The sequence below is a fragment of the Musa acuminata genome, chromosome BXJ1-3 (assembly GCF_036884655.1).
Source record: "Musa acuminata AAA Group cultivar baxijiao chromosome BXJ1-3, Cavendish_Baxijiao_AAA, whole genome shotgun sequence".
In the NCBI taxonomy this organism is placed as follows: Eukaryota; Viridiplantae; Streptophyta; class Magnoliopsida; order Zingiberales; family Musaceae; genus Musa; species Musa acuminata.
Window position 1 is genome coordinate 37,173,267 of NC_088329.1, and position 20,692 is coordinate 37,193,958.

A 20,692-nucleotide genomic window follows, 5' to 3' on the forward strand; every position below is an offset into this window, starting at 1 on the left:
TGGAAGAGGAGAGATGATAGTTTGTATCATCCTGATTAGACCTATGAAGTCTAAAGTTTAAGGAAGATGATAGTTTGTATCTTCCTGATGATCTGATCCAGATTTTTCAATAGGGAGGGAAATCTAAGCTTGAGTTGAATTGGGCAATTTGTTGTCCCAATTCATGGCAAAGGGAAAGGTATTAGATGGAAACCAAGATAATTACATATATAACCTCATATAATTTACTATGATTAGTATCTCGATTCTTATATTTTAAAAAGTAACACGTCCCTATATTTTTAAAAAATAATTTTTTTTACGTAGTTAATTTTTTCGACGAAAAAAATCGCACATCTTATTATGTGCAAAAAGGGCACGATTATATTTTTAATTATTAAATATATATTCTTTAAAATACCATAATCGTTCTTTCTCTTCCTTATTACCATGCGATCTCGATCGTCGCTGCTCAACCTGTGCTCTCGACCATCGCCTCTCTTGCACCGTTCGTCATCGTTGCACTGAACCCACTCGACCATGATTGCTCCTGCTCAATCCTCGTCGCACCTACACCGCCCGCCACCTCTAACATGTGAATGAAAGTAAAGAAAATGAGCTAGAGAGTTTTGAAATCAAACGTCATGGCTTGTCGATCTCATTTTTTTATGCTCAGCACAAATGAAAGTGCAACCTGGGAGAGATGCTTAAAGCAATTACAGCTAGCTAGAGTGGAACAAGAAAAGGGTTATGCTATTAGAAGAAGATTATATGGATGATGGTTCTGCAATCCACCTAAAGCAATTTCGACTTTGAAGGTACCAGCCAAACTTTGCAATTGGAATACGGATTACAAGAGCGACGACGGTCAAGCACAACCAACAATGTAGGAGAGCTAAGACGAGCTAGTTCAATACAACAACAACAAGCGATGCAGATGAGACGAGGTCAAGCGGTGCAGGAGCGACAACAATTGAGAGCACAGGTCGAGTGTTAAAAAGAGAAGAAAGAACGATAATAATTAATATATATATATAATAATTAAAAATAAAACTATATTTTTATCTTCCTCAATCGTGTCCTTTTGACACACGACAGTACATACGATTTTTTTCGAAAAATTTAACAACGTAAGAAGAATTAGAATTAAATATTTCACATGGACCCCAATATTACTTTTAAAAATGTGAGGATCGAGATACTAATCATAATTAACTATAGAGGATTATCTATAATTATTCTTGAAAATCATGGTACAAATTTTATAGCTCAAGTCATAAATAAACATAAAGCTTGAGAACAGATCCAAACAACTTCTGTTCTTGAAAGCACAGAAATTAATATTCAACATTCCAAGTGTCAATCGCACAAATATCTCAAAGATTTAGCATCAAGCTCTCTTGCATTTCTCATCTGATCCACGGGGTCATTAGAACAGCTGAATGCAGATTTTCAGCCTGAAACAAAACAAGTCTAGTTGAATAATTTTCATATCATGGTCAAACATTGATGCATGTGCAAAGAAGAAAATTGTTTAGCAAAATAAACCATTAGGATCAAATGCGACGACTTACAGTGACGTCGAAATGAACATCTAAAGGAACACCAATATCGGTGTCAGTATCTAAAGTTGCTTCCAACCTTGCCAACTAAATGTTCTCCATAAACAACCTTCCCAAACTTGGGACTCCCCCCCGTCTTTTGCATACAAAAGTTAAATGGCTCGACAGCTGCATCAAAATTTGGCTGTACAAGTAACACAGAAGTTAAGAGGGGAAGACATGTAACTAAGAAGGAGATCAGATGGGCATACCTCATAAAAGAAGGCAACAGAAACACGATACTTTGGCGAGTTGTTGATTACTCTATGAAGAGTTGACTTGTACAATCCGTTAGACCAAATCTAATATCCGTAAAAGCTGTGACTTGTTAGTCATTAACTTTATTGGAATTGAGCAACAATCTAGAAGCACAGAGAATATCATAACCTTTAGCATGTCTCCGATGTTACATACAAAGGTACCAGGAATGGGAGGTGCAGAGATCCATTCACCAGATCTGTTTCTAACCTGCAATAGAAGGTGCCAACTATAACCAATACTCTTCAAAAAGATAACTACAAGATTAAATAAATAAGTCAGATTATATTTATTCTCTCCCCAATACTTTGTTAGCTGGTGAGGATAAGCCTCAAATTCTCCATCATGATCTCCTTGTTCATTGAGGGTCATTTTGTCACTCGCTCTTCAATTGGGAGGAGGTCAGAACTTACAGTGCGAATCACAAAAGGTTACATGTTTCAAAATATTAATGAACAAGCATTGTGGACTTAAAATGTGAATTCATGGCAATACCTAACAAAGACGCAAGAACATTCACAAAAACTGATCAACTCCCTTGGACATAGGAGGTCACACAATTTGTAGAGAGCAGACCCCAAATTGTTTACTTTTTTGTTTGATGGATAATATATATGATGCAAAACATATATACCGGTGCAATCATACTGCAATATAGAAATATATGCATCAAGACACATATGAAATTGTGTCCATCACAAAAGATGAGTCCATGGTTGTTATGTCGGGATATGCCATTCAATTGTACATAGAGCAGGAAGCCATCGACACTTTGAGCATATGGAATCAACAGTGATGCTACTTGTGCTCTTTATACATGAATGCTGACTCTCACAATAAGTCTGTTACATTAATAAATATTCTAGCAAGCAGCCATTTCCTATGGGATGTTGATTCTTTCTCTTTAAAAGACATCATAATCTCTTGCTACATGTGATTGTTAGAATGGTTGATTTAAGTCTAGTTGTTGATCTTGTTACCAACTTGGTCTTAGGTAGTATCTTAGTTTGCACTTTGGGCATTTAGTGATGCTATTGCTGGTTCTTTTGTTGACAAACATGGCACATGCCTATACTACGAGTATTTGAGCCATAAGCTCACAGAAACAAAAGTGTAATATGGAAGACAACCAATTCCATCTTTGTTGTAGGATATTTGAAAAAAGCACTAATAGGTGCAGTTAGAACTTTGAGTGGATGGCATTTCAAAGTGGAGAAGGATGGGAGTCATCTTGGGTGAACCAAGTGGTTGTTACAGAGTTAAAGCTAGATCATTTCCCATCACATATGTCCAGGCACCACAATCACAAATTCAACCTTAAATAAGATCCTAAATTTATCATTTTGGAAATACTTTGCAAGGGTTAGTAACAAAAATATGGTTTTACTGCTTTAAGAGAAGGCGATAACAACATTAGAGAAGGAAGAAGAGGCTGATGCATGGATCCCAAGATGACCATTCTAAATCCTAGGTGCTTGCTTTGATGTTGTTGAAGTTTTGAGTGAATTAATGATAATAGTAAAAGAGGACATGAGAGGATTATTTAGAGAAGGTTGGGATTGGATGGAAGGTTATGTGGCATCTAGTGATTTCTCCTAGAGTAAAACATTATTCTGTGGAAGCTTTTGTGAAATAGATTAACTACTTCAGACTGGATCTCTATATTTGTGTAGTCTAAAACCCAACTTGTTCCATCTGTAACCTCTTTACAATTTCCATTCGACCCTTATTCTTTGATTATTCCTTTGCCAAATCCTATTGGTCACTAGTGGGATCTAAGTTAAACTTTTCCTTTAAATACTGTAACTAGTGGTCCCATGGTGATTGGCTTTATGAGGCCAAAGATTTGGATAAATTGATGTCTCATCAAATCCTAAGTCTAGTAGCTTCCTTTGGATTAACCACAATGATTATCATTATCGCAACTGAAGAAATCAATTTTACAATATACAAAAATTTGTGGTACATAATAAATTAGTACCTGAAGAGCATTTATTTCCTCATCTTGGTTAACCAAAGTCAAAAGGCCTACAAGTGAAGAACCAGTTGATAATGTATAAATATAATCAATAAAATCTTTACATGAAAAAGAATGCCAATGTAACAGTAATTCCAGGATAGAATAGCTAGAGCATAAAGACAATTTAGACAACAAAATATGGCATGACTATTGTAATGCATCCTTTATCAGAAATCATCTTACCGTAATCCGTGTGTGCTCCACTGCATTTGCGTATAATAGATATGCAGGGAAAAGGAAAAAAGAAAAAACATAAGAATTTACAATCAACGAATTTAAATTTGAATAACAACCAAAAAGGCAGTTGAATAACATAACTGCAGTACCATCCTGTCTCAGTGCGTTGCAACTCTGGGATATCAGACAAAACTGGATATCCAATTAATCGCATTACCCAAAAAGAATCACCTGCTCGATCACCTTCAAATGCATCTGGTGGTCCACCCAGTGCTAAAGCAATTCCACGCATAATCTTTCTTGAAAGATCTGCAGTTAATGAATTATTCAGTAGTATGGCAAATGATAGCTTGTGGTGAATCAGGGAAGAAAAGGATATTAACAATTGAAAATAGACCTGTAAGCAGACAAATATACTCTTCCATCACCACTTTGAAATTTGAAGGATAATCTGGCCTGTAATAAGAAAAATGGAAAAGATAACGTAAACATATCTTTATTTTCATAATTTAGACAATGACTCTCTTGTAATAAATCCACCATTAAAAAGAAAAGTCCTAGCTTCTAGTCTCCTACAATGTTCCATAGTAGCGCATGTATGTGAATGAACAACAATAATAGGTTTTGGTAGGGATCATATTCAAATAATAGTTAATGGTTCACAGATCTATTTATGATGAGGAATAACTTACTATCATTTTCCAATTATAGCCAATCGAGTCTTCGAATCGAATCAATCAAGCTGCAAAATATTGTTTACTGCTACACACATTCCCTAAATTGCAATTGCTGTTGTTCCCGTGTTCTCCAATTTTTTTTTAAGAAACTAGCCTATTTCCCATATTTGAATCAAGGAAAAATATTATACTGCAAGTCAAATCGACCAGCCGTGCAAGTCAAGACTCATCAGGCTGCTGAAGCCATCGATATCCGCAAGTTGAACCGATCAGCAATGTGAATCAAGGCTTATCATTCTACTGAAGTCGTTGATATTTACGAGTCAAACCGGTCAGCTGTGTGAGTCAAGGCTTGTCATGTTGTCAAATTAGTCAACATATGCATCGAACAGGCCATTCATGTGAGTCAAGGCTCATCAAGTTACTGAAGTCATCCATATTTGTGAGTTCAAACGAGTCAGCCAAGGGGATGCGGCTCGTCCATTATTGAAGTCATCAATATCTATGAGTCGAACCGATCGATCATATGGGTTGGGTCGACTCTTGTCATATTGCCAAACAGCCTTGTTGTCATAAAATTTTTTTTGTGTAATAAATATTTAAGGATAATATTTTCTTAAGGTTTTATACATTCCAAGCCTAAGTTTTGGAAAGCTCTGAAATTCTGGAGGAGACAATGATTCATTACATATGGAAGGTACTGTTGGAATGAGCTGGACTGGTTAGTAGCATTTGGACAGGTCTCAGACCTATCAAAACTAATAAATATCTTGTTCTTTATAATTTTTTGTTCAATAATAATCAAAATAGGTTTTTAAGATCTAGTGCAAACCATATATAAAAAAATGCATAAAAATAATGGAAAAATACTAAATAGGACACATGATATATGTACTTAAATATATAATTAAAATTTGAAAACTTAAACCACTTGTAAATCAATAGACTAGTGAAAAACTAAAAGCGTATATGCCATGTCTTCTTAATGTAGTTCCAAATCCTTAATGCAACTTGGTGTAACACTGAGGAACAATTGTAATTGTCGGTCTACAAAAGGTATACAGTTTCGGGTGGTACGTACCAGTCCGATAGTAAACCGGTACGCGAACCGCTAGCTACCAAGTGATATTTTTTTATTTATAAATTATATATATATATATATATATACTGAATGATATACCGAGCGATATACCGCTCGGTATATAGTACCGTACCATACAGAGAGAACTGTACAATATTTCGAAACTTCGATACGGTACAATATTTCAATCCTTGGGTCTACACACAAATCAGTTACCGGACTACTAAATATCGGTCAGTATAGAATTGTAAGACTGAACATTTAGACCATACTTGATAGGAAATTTCATAAACCATAACCCAAAGTTTTTAGTTCCTTTTTCCATATAGTACAACTCGATCATATGAACATAGTGAATAGTTCTAACTTCAAATAGGAAATTAGTGTCAAAAATGCATAACATACACCAACACATCTTTAAATTTTACATCGACAATTATGATCTTTGCACTTGAAATTTATTCACATTGAAATTCAGTATTTATTAGTTCCTATATTACTAATGTCACATCAAAATTCCATTACCACCAAGAACATTGTAGAATGGAACATTTTATGCAAGGATTACCATGCTTATCATACTAGCACATGGCTGTACAATTTTTTGGCATGTATTTGATGGTCCAAGAGGCATTCCACCAGAATGACATGTAGCCCCGCAACCCCAGCCGTTCCACCTCCACTCCCTCATCCCCTCGAAACCCCACACCACAAAAAAAAGGAAAAATGGTATTCAATTCACGTTTTTGGCCTGTGCTAGGTGGCACAAGAAGTGTATTGACCAAACGACATGATACATGGAGTACAAAAAAGTCACCAATGTGACCCCCCAGACTCCACTTGGTTTGCTGTACCCTTTTCTAGGAACAATAATATTGCAATTTCCTACCACTAAATTATAAATAGAGGAACTTTCCTAGATAGACCAAGAGCAAAAAATAATGTGAACTATACACAAAAAAAATGAAACTTACAAAAAACAAAGGAGTCTAAGACTCTAAGTAGTAAGTACCATAAATTAGAACCCTCTAAAAGTTGACCAAGGGCTCCATATTTCCCAGCTTCCATTTCCCTATAACACTGAAAAGCACAGGTTTAACTAGGTCAGCAAAGCCCTCTTAGAATGACAAATAGTAATGTTCAGCTAAGCATAAAATAGATACATACTGATTACTATGAGTGGGTAATATAAAACTTACATCAATTGCTTCATGCATGTCAGGCTTCCCTAGAGTTATATTTTCTGCGACTTCTTGGTAACCTCTGATTATAAGTAAATAAACAATGTGAATTGATTGAACTTGCAAAAACACCAAGTGCAAGTTGCAATAACCAAGAGAGAATAATGTATGACCTGTATCCACTTGCTGGTGTCATCTTAATCTTTACCTTTTCCTCATTTGGAAGGTTAAAGAATTTGCTTGTTGCATCCTTTACTTCTTTAACCAGTGAATCAGGAATACCATGACCTTTCTGTACATAATTAATGATATCAAGTTGTAAAAGCTCAAACCTCACTTTGATGACAAGTTCTCTTGGAGCTCAACACAGGCGCTACTAGAATTGAAATAAGATTAGAATGCACTAAAAAATGGCTCATTAGTTTAAAGGCACTGCTGCATCAGCTGTAAAATTCAATAACAAAAAGTTGTTAAAAGTAAAAGTAAAGACGTCAAATCATAGAATTTGCCTCTTGCTTATAAGGCTAAGGCGGCATATGACCCTTCCTAGATCCAGCATTGGGAGCCTCATGTGCCGGAGCACCTTATAACAAATAAAAGAAGAAATTTGATGAACTGTTATGCCAAAACTCAAATTGTTGAGTCTCTTTTTTCATTTATAGTGAAAGAAAAAATCCTCATTAGTTAGCCTCTTTACTTCTACAAAAAAAAAGCAAGATATTCCCTTCTACAAATCAAGGTTCGTAATTTCGTACCGTACCGAAGTATCGAGCAATATGCCAGAGCGTACCGCTCAATATATATATATATATATATATATATATATATATATATATATATATATATATATATATATATAAGTTTTAAAAAAAAGAAAAAGGGCGACGTCGCCTTGTTTCTTCTCCCCGCGAAGCCTCGGCAACATGCTTCTTCTCCCTACGCGGATGAGGAGAAGTCGCCGACGACACCGAGGCCTCATCGCCTCAAACGAGGAGCAGGCGACATCTCATTTACGGTGTCTAGCGAGGGAGGGCGATGACGGATCGAGATCGTCAAGGGAGAACGGTGCTAGATCTCCATGTTCTCCCTTTTCTTCTCCCTCTTCTTCACCCTCCCTCGGCTAATACTGACTGGTAGCGGGCGACGACGGTCGAAATTGATCATTACCAATAGATTTCGGGCAGTAACAGGGCGAAACAACCACAATCGACGGTACTACCCGGTAGCAAGCGGTCCGCGTACCGATCTGCTAGCGGACCGGTACGTACCGCCCGGTACGGGCAGTATTATTCGAAATTAAAATCCTTGCTACAAATAAACCTGATTTAATATCTTCAGTTACACAGGATTGTTCAGTGTCTTTTAAGTGTTTCTGGGAGGCTAGTCAGAATTCTTGACGTTAAAGCAAGGTCAAGATTAAGCTTAAACACAAATTTAAAGAAAGTTGGGACTACAAAGAATGCAAACAGGAATAAACCTTGTTTCTCTGGAATTAAAAAAATATAAATGTGCAATATTAAATTGAAAGTTTATAAATTTGATGAAATTTAGTAGCATAAGGAAATTAGTAATATGGGTAATTCCTGCAAGGTTAGAAGCATCTTATTCAGCTTCATTAAGCAAAACTAAGATCTCACAAGTTATGTATTTAAAGGAGAGTTGCCAAAAAATGATAGCTTTGGCTAGGAACAAGATGTCTTGAAACTTGGTGACTTGATACTCGAGATTGTTCTTTTCCAATGCTACTATATATCTACATATCTATCCATGCACTGCATAACAATGTCATAAATCTATAAGCAACTCACTAATACCCCATCAAACTTCCTAACTTTCCCAGCATTTCTAATTTGTCCAGAGGTGTTCAGTATTTGATTTGAATTATCAAACCAAACCAACAAATACACAAAAGTGTAGTTTGGTTAGGTTTGAATATTAGGAAATATAGTTTGGCTTGACAACTTTAGAAAATAATGACTTTATGTTTGGATCTGCTTCTTATGCTTTTGCAAACATACTAGTACATAAATCATAATTACATATAATTATTTACATTATAAATCCATATTTTTGTTTACACTCAATTTTAAATATCAATATTAATGGTCCATTTTTTTGTTCACCGTGTTAAAGTTAAACATTATCATCTTGGTATGAAACATAGAAAGGGGAATTCTTTCTCATGATTTTAAGACTTATCTCAGTCTCCTTTGCAAATGGATTCTTGATGACTTTTGGAAGTTTTCTTCATTAATCCTACTGCAAAAGGATGGCTATGTTCAAGGGATATTACAACTCAACTATTTTTTTAATGGAAAAAAAGGAAGAATTATTGTAGATACAGCAAATAGCCATAAAAAAATCCAGATTTCAGTTAAATTTGCAACAAATTTAAATATGAAGAAATCAATCAGCAAGCTGACCACAAAAATGTTGGGATATTATGGCTTGTCGTTGTTGTTGTATAAACCAATCAGCAAATACAGATTTCAAGTTAATATGAAGAATACTATATCAAAATGATGTAGAAAGTAAAATTAAAAAGAGGAAGAAACTAAAACATGCTAATCTAGAATTAGAAGTAATCAAGTCGAGAATGAGACTTATGACATAAGACATTAGTTTGGATCTTTATCTGTTGCAACTGAAATAGAAGATAGATTAGATAGAAAACTATGCAATAGGCCAGATCTCAGATCCATTAAAAAGTAGACACAGTTGTGCAGAAAATAACACCATTGAGAGAAAGGAATATGGAGATTAAGGATGGAAGAAGGGAAAGAGCTTTATATTGAAGATAAAGAAGCATATAGCAGACAGATAACATACAGCATAAACTTTTCTTTAACCAAGTTACTGATCATAAAATCTGCACACTCTAGAGTCTAGATACAATACCATATATACAGATAATATTTAACAACAAGCTGTTTTCAACATTAGCAAAGTGCTGCAACAGAATGAAGAGAAGTTACCACATAGAAGAACCCTGCTTCTTTGCAAGCATCATCCAATTGCCTAATGACCTCTAGCAGTTCTTTGTCATCACCCATCCTGGGATCATCAATCTTTTCCAAGAAAGCACTGATATCTAAAGAAAAAGAAGCAGTAAAATAAGAAGGTAAACGATTTAAAATGTAAATAATGAGAACTAAAAGAATACAAAATTCACTTAGCATAATAGGTCTAAACATCAGAATTTGGCATCAATTTAACTTAATCTACCGGAAATTCTAAATAGGTAGCATTACAATGTCGGGTCTTTCTTTTATCCAACTACTGTGAAGATCTAATTTATTCTTGAATCATGACCTATACTAAAGTAACTCATTCTTCAGAATAAAGTTAGGATTTTCATAATTGTCATCCATCTGTTTTGTATTAAAATTTATAACTCAGATAACTATCTTTCATCCATAATCTACTCATGCAATTACATAAGCCTGGTATATCTATTTCTAGTTGAAAGGAATTAGACCCCAAATTAAACATTACTGAATAACTACCAGAATGATGCCCGATTCTATAACTACCATTGGAGCAGCTAACAGCAATTTCCAGTAATCTTATTGAACTTAATATGCACTAACATCAAGATGGAGCCATAAGTTCTAAGGCTACAAGCATCATAAAATATTATCAATACAGTTTAAGATACAAGCAGACAATTTCCAAAAGAATAAAACATGAGAGGATACATTTTTTTTCTTGAAGATACAGCTCACATATATTGCTTAATGTTATAACTCAGATAAAATAAGTCTCCACCTATTTATCATGATGGAAGAATTACCCAAATTAAGCCAAATTGATTTGCCACGTATGGAGCATCTAAAGCAGCATCCTCATCATCTTACTAAATTAGATGGTGAATTAGATATTTGCATCAATGTATGAGTAACAAACATCATCAATTATAGTTATTGATTCATAATTCTAGGTAGATTTTTTTCCCAGAAGGGAAAATATGAAAGGATATGCATTATCACTAAGATATTGTTCACAGCTAGGCAAACAAAGAAAAAAGATATTACTCACAAAGTCACTTGGTTCTCTCAAGGTAATTCAATATGGACAGTAACTAATCTCTGAGCCAGAAAACGTTAACTACTTACTCTCACCAGTTGTCTAATGTTTATACATGGGACATCAAAGAAGACTACTAAGTGCCTTTGATGTCAAAGAATATGTGAACTGTATCTCTTTTTGAAGACACATTGAGATAACTATGAGTAGGTGTGCTTTGCCACAATTAATGACAATGATCTAAGAAAAAATCAAAAGAAAGAAAGACAATGAAAGAAGAAAACCTGCAGCCTGAGTGTGAGAACAAATAATATATTCAAATCTGAAAATTTGCAGCACTACGTCAATACCTTGAATGGACTCCTCTGCACCTAGTACGGTTAGGTAACAATGGAAGTAGGGTTATGTAGATACACCTTACCATATTCTTGATATTGCACCCAGCTGAACAATTTTTTTACCTAAACTTATGAATCAACCTGGGATTCTTGTTAAAAAGAATTGTGAAACTCATTCCTCGTTTAGAAGTCATAGAACTGCAGTAACCACTACTCAGTTACTTCAATCAGAGACATAGAATAAGCCCTGTTCTGTTTGTAGACACCAAATGTAACTGATGTAACAACTCAATTTATACCATGACAGATTCTACACAACTTTTGGATAATGAGCTCTTATGCACAACATCGATTAAGGAACTTGTTCACCACCAAATTCCCATTTCCAAGCTTTTAATTATAATTTATCTGATTATTATAATATTGTATTCATCTCATTTTAATAATATCTCTAAATTAATAGACCTTTTCTTTCTTCACCACCACTTGAGCTACTTCAGATGGTTCACTCATTTGACATACCAATAAACTCTTTATACTATCAAGGTGATTTATTGTTTGATAAATGATACAATATTAAGTCGACTAGATTACCAGTCATAGCTGCAGAATGGAGGGCAAAATCATGAGTATATGAGTATCTAAGCCGTATGGAATGGTGACCAAACAGTTACCCCCCTTGCCCCCTCAGGGGTAACAGCAGAAGAAGTAGCCCCGCCAACACAACAAATTCAATAGCTAAAACTGCTGCCTGAAAGTTTTAGATGTTTCTAACTCATGACAGACCCACCTGTTTTGGAAACATGTTTTTGGATGCACATGCATTTTAGGGCATTTAAAATGATCGGTAGAAATTGTATAAAAAGGCCCCTCATACTTTTAGGAGAAGAATTAGTTATGATCTATTGACTGATATCGCTGACATCCCCTCTCTTGTGAGTGACAACTAGCTCAAACCCAACACAGGAACTTGAATTGATCTTTCACATTGTATCTTTAATACGTGAACCAGATAAGATTTGAACATAGGATCTTTCACAATGATACATTCTTTAATTTTTCATAAATGTTATCTAAAAGCTTACATCACCTCAAGTAACCTAAAAAAGAATATAAATAATTTTCATTCCAAAAGCCCCTAATTTAAGAGCCCAAACAGATTTTGAAAGAATATACAATCGGCGCACTAGTGGAACCTTGGCGAGAACAACTCAAAAACAAGGATACATTATTCTAATTGATCCTACAAATTCTAGCATCAAGCATTTAATACCCACGATCTTCGACCGAAACAAGCCAGTAGTAACCGGAGACGAGGGGAGACCAGCGAGATACGGATGCATACCTATGAGGGGAATAGCCTGGAAATCGGAACCCATGGGCAGCAATCCGATCGCAAATCCTTGCGCTGGTGAAGAAGATAGTGAAGAGGAGCTCTCAAGTCCGTGTCGAGAAGGAAGGCGTTTCTGTTCTCGCGTAGCAGCAGAGGGCGGCGTTCGAGGAGATCAGATTCGAAAGCAACAGGCGATTGAGGCTGCCTGCCCTAGTGTGAGACCTCACCAAACGAAAGAAACGACGAAGGCAGTCCACGTGCTAGAATCTCACCGACTTCAAACAATAGCAAGTGGGTGAACATCCTCATATCGGAGCCTTTCCATATCCGGCCTTCATTGTTTGAAAAGAGCATATTAAAGCTTCTAAATTTTGTTGTTGGGGATTGAATTGAAAAGAGAAAAATCATATTTTCAAGTTCCTTTAGCGTTCTAATCCTTGGTTAATCTCAAACTAGTTCTCATGTTCCTGTTAAGTCTTCTGAGATTGTTGTTAAGAGAAAAAGAAAAAAAAAAGAACGTAAAAATTGTTGATAAGCTTTTGAGTTATTGGCAGTGAAAGGTTAAATATGATGTGCATCATTTTCTTATTAGACTATTTAATTTATATTTAACAATTTAGTTATAAACATGGAATAAAGCTAAATGATCGAAAGATTGCGTGGAATGAAATTGAGATGTAAATATGTGGCATGAGTATGAACAGTGTTAGAATGCATACGCATACGTCCAGAACAAAGGTGACATGCACATCCATGAATATTCTACATGTTATGCACATGAAATGAAATAAAATTTTCTATTACATACAACACTTCTTTTTAAGATTGATCTGATTGGGTTATCCTCGAATTCCAATAAACAAATCTATCTAAACCGAAATGAGCATTACAAAGAATCAACTGAATTTTGCAGCATGACCTTACTATATCAGATCAGCATGCCAGTTATGATGGGGCGATCAACCTGCATGCAAGCATAATTTGATAGATAGATCAGCATCGATATATCAAACCTTATGTTTAATCTCCTCACCATGTTGGGCTCATCCTTCACACGTCATGACAATTTCTTGACCACTTCGACTTGGTTTAGCTTTCTGGATGCTAATGCATAGTATCTTCAACTGATGAAGTGGAAATCCAGTGTAAAATGCTGACACTCAGATGTATCCAGCAATGCTCCAGAAAAAAAATGAAATAAATATTAACATTTCCTGATTTAGGAATGCAATTTTCTTGAAGTAGATAGGACAACTACTTTTCTTGAACGAACTTCAGAAAGTACGACGAAACTCTGTGGAAATTTTGGAGGCATGACTTTTCTTAGCCTTGGGAAATCCCAGGAGCTTCAGTATCCACTTGCTGTTCATGCTTATTTTCACCATCAGCATCATCCCTCGACCTGGATGACCCAGTCTTTCTTAAAAAATTCATATCAAACATATCTTTGTTAGCAATCATCGTTTCAGATGGAAGTGCATCAGGTACATCAGTCATTCCAAAAGCAGGTTCTATAGTCCATCTGCAATGCAAGAAGGCTTGTTTGTCACTGGAACATTCAACAATTAAAGCCTATCAAAGAATCATATTACTAATGAAGTTACATGCCAATTTCTTGGATTATAGTGCACACAAAACAAATTAAGCTCGAAGACAAAGAGAGTTGAATACCAGAGGATTCCTGTTGACACTAAATCACGCAGCATATGATAAAACAAAGTGGTTTAGTTGATGGGTAATTGCATTAGATACAATGGTTAAACAACAAATCATCCATATAGATTATAGAAAACCAAGATAGACAAGTGAAAATGAAAGTTGGTGTTACATATTACTTGTTTCATCAGTTAGACTATGTTCAGAACTTCATTCCACGGCAATAAAAATTAAAAAGAACAGAAAACAGAAGAATAAACCCATATAAAGAAAAGTTAGGTATTCGGTTGTCAAAGTATAGCCACTATCTTTCTGTAGGAATAAATAAACTCAACTTAGGCTCCATATCGAACTAGGACTTTGTGTAAACAACTATCAAAACTGTAAAAAATCTACTTAATAAGATTTCTTGTCTATAGATTAATATCATATGTCAATAAATATGGCCTGTCATTTCTTGTGAGTTTGACTTTACTGCTCTTAGTAAATTAATGAGCTTAGCTGCTTATCCTTCTATGAATCATTTCATGAATTGATATACTGCTGTCATATTTCCAGCAAAAGCACATACTTTGAGTAAATTCACAAATCAATAGCAGATATAAGAAACTCTAAATAAGTTCTCAGTTATGCTTCTCAAGCATTTTCAAACAGCTGACAATTTAATCATTGGTGGGTACCATTCCACACAAATGAATAGCCAAAGTGGGTAATATGATAGTATTTGTTGGCAGAAGATGTTTTAGCTAAGGTATGAGCTAGTCAATTTAACTCCACGCCATGGCATGCCAGGAACTTAGTAGCACAAGATGATGGATAACTAAAGCATATGAGTGCTTTCTATGGTTTCAGGCAATATCTTTTAAATGCATCTTTGTTCTATAGGGGGCATAGATTACAATAACGAAAGAGTACTTCAAATCGGGTAATCAACTTCACTATCAATTTATTAAGTGTTAAATATACATAAGAAACTATCTTTCCAAGTGATCAAGTAATAATTGGAGAGACATACATCGACATGTTATCATGAATACATACCAAGGGAAGAACTTTGAGAATGTTGGTGTTGGGATCATAATTGACCTTTAGAAAAACATGGCTCTTTTAGACCATATTAAACAATTTAAACAATGCCCAATTACCTTTGTGAATAAACAAAAGGGCTAAGACATTGATCGTCCAGAGAATGCTTAGAAAGAATAATTTCATTTGTACTATCTATATTCGACAATAAATAAGGTTTGCACTTTACAGAAGATTAGTTGATCTTGATCTGATTACTCACTTATCTATATCAACCAAGAATTGAGATCAATCAGCCAACTGCAATGCAACTTTAGCTATATAAGCTAAAAATCAACTAGTCACTTCACCTAGTGCAATTGGTTGCATGGTTATCTTGATTGTGAACTATTTATGGTTGTCATACATGGGTGAGTATGAAGTGTGACACCGAGTTTGGTTCATGATGCATGAGGAATAGGATTAGTTGGCCGTAGTACATGTTGTAACACTAGGATCTATTTTGGTGATAGGATTAGGTGTGATTCCCTCTTCTCATATTCTACGTGCTATTACAAAATCTGGATAAAGATATGTATGGCATGTGATAAGTCTATGTTGAGTTGTTATGATCTTAATTATTGTTTTCATCAGTTTCACAATTTCTTCTTTTTCTTGTAATTCTCATTTTATATTTTTATGAATTCTTAAACCATTTTTCACAAAAAAAAAGAAAAAATATCGAATAATATGTTGGTTGATTGCATTCATCTAAATTCCAAAGCTCACAGTCAATCCTAACTTCATGAACCTTGAAACTTGAACTATAAATATTCAATCACTAGACCTCAAGAGAACTAGTAATACATGGTGACCATAGGTTCCTGGTAAGTCTTTTATTTTGTCTTCGGTATAGTTAAACGCATATTACATATGTGACTTTTAGTATTGATGCTTCTTGTTTGAAGCCAACTTACAAGTCACCTAGGCTTTATAAGTGGTAACCCTTTCAAGGTCAAATTTATGGTTTCAGAAATTTGATATTGCAACCGTGCACTAAAAATGATCTAGTCCTTCTTGAACTGCTTGCATGCTAAGTTTGTGATTGATGCCTGATTGGAAATTATGATGACCCCCTTAAAACTTATTGTTACATATTATCTTGTCTTGCCTGATTTCCACAATCAGACCTTTCCAGGCTACAAGGATAGGAAATTGTGATGGCAGGTACCTAATCCAAGCCCAAGTGCAAATTGAACTAGGACCATTATTATCAAATTGGTCCCATCTCCTACTAGGAGTTTGGGTGGACAAACACACAAGGAAGGGAGAGAAATAACTAAAGTAAAGATGATAAGGTAAAAGAAAACTATACATACTTTGTAGCGAAAATGGAGAGAGAAATCTTAGTCCCTCTGTCTTGAAAACCACCTCATCTCTTGGTGATATTTCTTTCTATCAAAAACATGTTAAGGTGCCCGTGAGTGTCTACTATTCCTCAGTCCCACACCTCTTCTCAAACCTTCTCTATGATACCATTTACTTCCTTTGAGAGAAAAATGGGTTTACAGTTTACACTTCTAAATGACATGCTAGTTTTGGAGTCATCTAACTTCTTTTATTATTTCCTTCATAATGTGTAGCTTGGAGTTTCCAGAGCTGAGCAAGTGAATTTACGAGTAGAAAGAGCCTTGGTAATAAAAATTCTTTTTTGAAAATGCAGTCTCCTATAAAATAATTTAAGAGCCTTGGTAATAAAAATTCTTTTTTGAAAATGCAGTCTCCTATAAAATAATTTAAGAGCCTTAGTAATAACTTATCTAGTTTTCACACTGGGCTTTTGCACTCGTATAACCTTTTTACTCATCATTTTCAGAGATCAAACATAATACTACAAGGGAACTTCCAAATGGATGAGATGGATGCAATGTGAACATAATACATAGAGAGACTAGATCAAGAGTGATGTCGACTGAAAAAAACAAAAAGATCTAGGGGTGATCTTTTGGCATCATATACAAATATCGGAGGTATTATCCAAGGGAATTTTAGGTCCATTACTATGTATGTTTAGATGATGTGCAGCAGTTATTATGTTTAGAGGATGTGCAGATTATCTGAAAACACAGAAAGTTATGGTATTGATCAATAGAACCTCCATATATGTAGTTAGACACCTAATCAATGATTACATTGATAAAAATTTACCTCAAACACATTTTGATTACCCAGAACAAATTTTTCAATAGACAACTTCTTACCCCTTAAAGATCAGAAGGCATGATGATAGACCTAAATTGAGAATATGATAGAGTTAGTTAAACTGTTAAAGGCTAATGAACAGTTTAGCATAACAATAGGGCGACTTGGACAAAGTTTTATAAGGTAGTACTAATGGTAATTCTCTAGGAATCATGGAATTTAGGCCATAATTCTACAAGACCAAGACATGGCAGACCACAGGGGAAAAAAATCTAATAAATTTGAGCTGTTAACTCCACAATGCAAATAGCTTATGATAGTTAAATGAGAAATGCTTGATAGATGTCAACAGAAAGTTACAGAAAGCTAATACATTCAGTATCAATTCCTAATGAGACAAAAAGAATTCAGAAGTCAAATTAAATCACCAAGCACAATTCTATAATATAAAAGGTTACTGTAAACTAACCCCGGTGGGAATTTGCTATCAAAGCAGGCTTCAACACGGAGCCACCATAACAGGACGTTCTTGCCACACTCACCAAGAGGCTCGACGAAGGACTTGTCTTTTAACAGGGCCAATGGGCTATCAATCTCTTCCCTGTCACCCACAGCATCAAGATCACGAAACCAATCAGGTTTTCCCTCAGCTTCTTTCCACAGCAATCTCGAGTTCAACACGAAACCACCCCACTCCATCTTCCCCGGAACTGTTGCCATCTCGCTCATAGGAGTTGCACTATTCTGTGCATATGGCAAAGAATTATGAGTATGCCAGCCGATCAGGTCCCCTGATGAGTTACAAGCCGGGCCTTGAACGGGCATCTGAAACTTCTCCTTTCTCTTGTCATTACCCATTGTCTCAGTCATTCCAGAATGCATTAGAATTCCAACTGAGAGAGCACCCATCCACTTCACCTTTTGAACCTCGTCGAACAGCTCCATGCTGTGCACATTGCTATCATCGGCGAACACCACAATCCCGTCCAGCTTCCGATCCCTCACCACTCTGTTCCATAATGCCCAATCAAGATCCAACCACTACACACAAAGAAAGAAACTAAAGACAACAACGAAAATCCTCAAACCTCAGTGCGTGAAGACGCATCCGAGCTTCGACGATATGTCGTTCCAAGAGTCTCTCCGGGATCAAATCGAGGAATGGGAAATGGAGGAAGTTAAGCTGGGACTCAGCAAGGATGGAGGCGGTCTCATTCGAGGCCTCGGGTGACTCCACGACGATCCAAGTGAGCGGGTAGGGCACGAGCATGAGGGAGTGGGCGAGGCTGGTGAGGTGCAGTGCCTGGAAGGTCCGGGAGTAGGTGGGCGTGACGACGATGAGCGGGCGGGGATTCTTGAAGCCGTACTGCAGCCGCTGCTCGTGCTGGACCCTCTCGATTATCTGGTGCGCCAGCAGCACCTCGGCAGGCTCGGGGTGCGGCCACGGCCGGATCCGGATCCCGTGGCGGCCGACCACGACGGGGCCGTGAGTCCGGTTATGGAGCGGAAGCGGGGCGGCCGGCGTGGCGGAGGGCAGCTGTGAGATCGTCACGGTCTCCGTGCGGGTAGTGGTGGTGGTCGTGGTGGTGGTGGTGGTGGTGGTAGTAGTGGTGGTGGTGGTGAGGAGGAAGGGGGCGGAGGTGTAGAGGGTGGAGGTGGAGAAGAGAAGAAGGAAGACAACGCGGGAGAAGCGGAAGCCGAGCACGAGGCTGACGAAGCAGCAGAGCCCGTGGAGGACGAACCACAGCATGGTGGAAGGGGATCTCGACGCGCCATCGGTTGCGGTGCCCACGCCGGCGACCTCCGGCAGAGGGGGGGACGGGCGGTAGCTGTTGAACCGGCGATTGGTGGCATGGTTCTGACCCCAAGGGAGCTTCATCTTTGCGCTTCCAATTTTGATCTCCTCTCTTTCTTCTTCTTCTCTCCTATGACTAAAGAGAGGGAAGTTGGTAAGTCTTGACTTGAGCTACATTTTTTTCTTTTATTTTTTTACCTAAATTACTTGACCCAAACAATTGTAGTTATATTAAAATTTAATTTGATATTAATTTCCTTAAAAAATAGTGAAGCTCATAAGACTAAACAATGAAAGAAAATATTTTTTTAAATAAATATTAATCTTAAATAATTTAATGATAAGTATGACCGGAAATATTAATTTGAGTTTATTCAACGAATATTGAAGTAATATGAAAGATTTTAAAACTTTAAAATTACAAACTTGTGCTTTATATCACTATTATAAATAATCTTCTTAAATTGATCAAAAATATTATCTTAAAATTTACACCGAGAATCATACGTAATTAAATAATTATATATATATATGATAAATTCTTGAAAAAAATTATTTCAAAAAATTTCAAACATATAAAAAATATTTAATATTTTTTTTTATCAAAAATAGATATATTTTTTTAAAAAAAATCGCTTATATAATATTTAATGTTTTCATTATTGGATGATAATTAAATTATCGTTAATAGTTCAGTGACAGGGATGGAGAAGGAAGGTAGTAGGTGACGAGTGAGAGGAGCGGCATCTCATGCTGATCGAGATGTACGAACGCGGTCTGCCGCCGTTGGCGGAGAGGGGATATAAGAAAGAAGCAGCCGGTGGGAGGTCGCCATCGGCTCGTGATTGCTTGGAGGGAGACGACGAATTGGTCGCGCGCGGTGGTGGCTTGTAAACTGAGGCGACCTTGGACGCTTCTCTTCCCCTTAATTGCAAGAAGGGATCGGTGAGTTAGTCGACGATGATGATCTTTGGACGCCGGTCGCTATAATTTAAAGGATTGATTCATTCGATCGGTGTTGATTGTTTGGCGTTCAACGTCGCGACAGATCATCTTAGAGAGTTTTATTTCTTTCCTTTTCCCGAACGAAGAAAAAACAACAGCATAAAACGTCACGAGTAAGTTCGAACCGACGTGTCCTAAGAAGTCTCATGCGTCTTTAGCACTCATGTGTGGTTCCCAAAGACTCATTAAATATTTATTTTTTATTTAAAATAATTATAGAAAAAATATTCTAAAATTATATGAGTAAATTCTTTAAAAAAATCTTATTCTTTTTTTTTTTCACGGAAAGTATCTTATTTTTTTAAAATGAGATTACTCTTAATCTTCTCTCAGTTAGTCGTCATCCGATCGTCTCTAT

The 20,692-nt window shown here is 36.3% G+C and overlaps 2 protein-coding genes across 2 annotated transcripts; both read right to left on the bottom strand.

The window, feature by feature from the left end:
• Window positions 1-1,187: 1,187 nt before the first annotated feature.
• On the bottom strand, window positions 1,188-12,972 carry LOC103979350 (2-oxoglutarate-dependent dioxygenase 33). Its single transcript, XM_009395466.3, has 13 exons — window positions 12,684-12,972; window positions 9,950-10,065; window positions 7,148-7,266; window positions 6,993-7,056; window positions 6,806-6,873; window positions 4,433-4,491; window positions 4,185-4,344; window positions 4,042-4,061; window positions 3,820-3,866; window positions 1,968-2,048; window positions 1,793-1,882; window positions 1,554-1,725; window positions 1,188-1,436 (listed from the first exon to the last, which is right to left on the bottom strand). The coding sequence occupies exons 1-12, from the start codon at window positions 12,715-12,717 to the stop codon at window positions 1,597-1,599; spliced, it is 987 nt and encodes a 328-aa protein (XP_009393741.2). The 5' UTR covers window positions 12,718-12,972; the 3' UTR covers window positions 1,188-1,436; window positions 1,554-1,596.
• Window positions 12,973-13,860: 888 nt separating this feature from the next.
• On the bottom strand, window positions 13,861-19,471 carry LOC103979349 (probable beta-1,4-xylosyltransferase IRX14). Its single transcript, XM_009395465.3, has 3 exons — window positions 18,623-19,471; window positions 18,004-18,543; window positions 13,861-14,193 (listed from the first exon to the last, which is right to left on the bottom strand). The coding sequence occupies exons 1-3, from the start codon at window positions 19,411-19,413 to the stop codon at window positions 13,995-13,997; spliced, it is 1,530 nt and encodes a 509-aa protein (XP_009393740.2). The 5' UTR covers window positions 19,414-19,471; the 3' UTR covers window positions 13,861-13,994.
• Window positions 19,472-20,692: the final 1,221 nt, after the last annotated feature.

What these genes read in the sequence shown, in the direction of transcription:
- LOC103979350 (XM_009395466.3), bottom strand. Translation starts at nt 12,717, where the DNA reads ATGGGTTCCGATTTCCAGGCTATTCCCCTCATAG. An exon ending in CAACGCACTGAGACAGGATG is followed by an intron (nt 4,062 to 4,184) that starts GTACTGCAGTTA and finishes ACGCAAATGCAG; the next exon opens with TGGAGCACACACGGATTACG. An exon ending in CTGTTGCCTTCTTTTATGAG is followed by an intron (nt 1,726 to 1,792) that starts GTATGCCCATCT and finishes TTACTTGTACAG; the next exon opens with CCAAATTTTGATGCAGCTGT.
- LOC103979349 (XM_009395465.3), bottom strand. Translation starts at nt 19,413, where the DNA reads ATGAAGCTCCCTTGGGGTCAGAACCATGCCACCAATCGCCGGTTCAAC. An exon ending in ATGCGTCTTCACGCACTGAG is followed by an intron (nt 18,544 to 18,622) that starts GTTTGAGGATTT and finishes ATTATGGAACAG; the next exon opens with AGTGGTGAGGGATCGGAAGC. An exon ending in GATAGCAAATTCCCACCGGG is followed by an intron (nt 14,194 to 18,003) that starts GTTAGTTTACAG and finishes CTTGCATTGCAG; the next exon opens with ATGGACTATAGAACCTGCTT.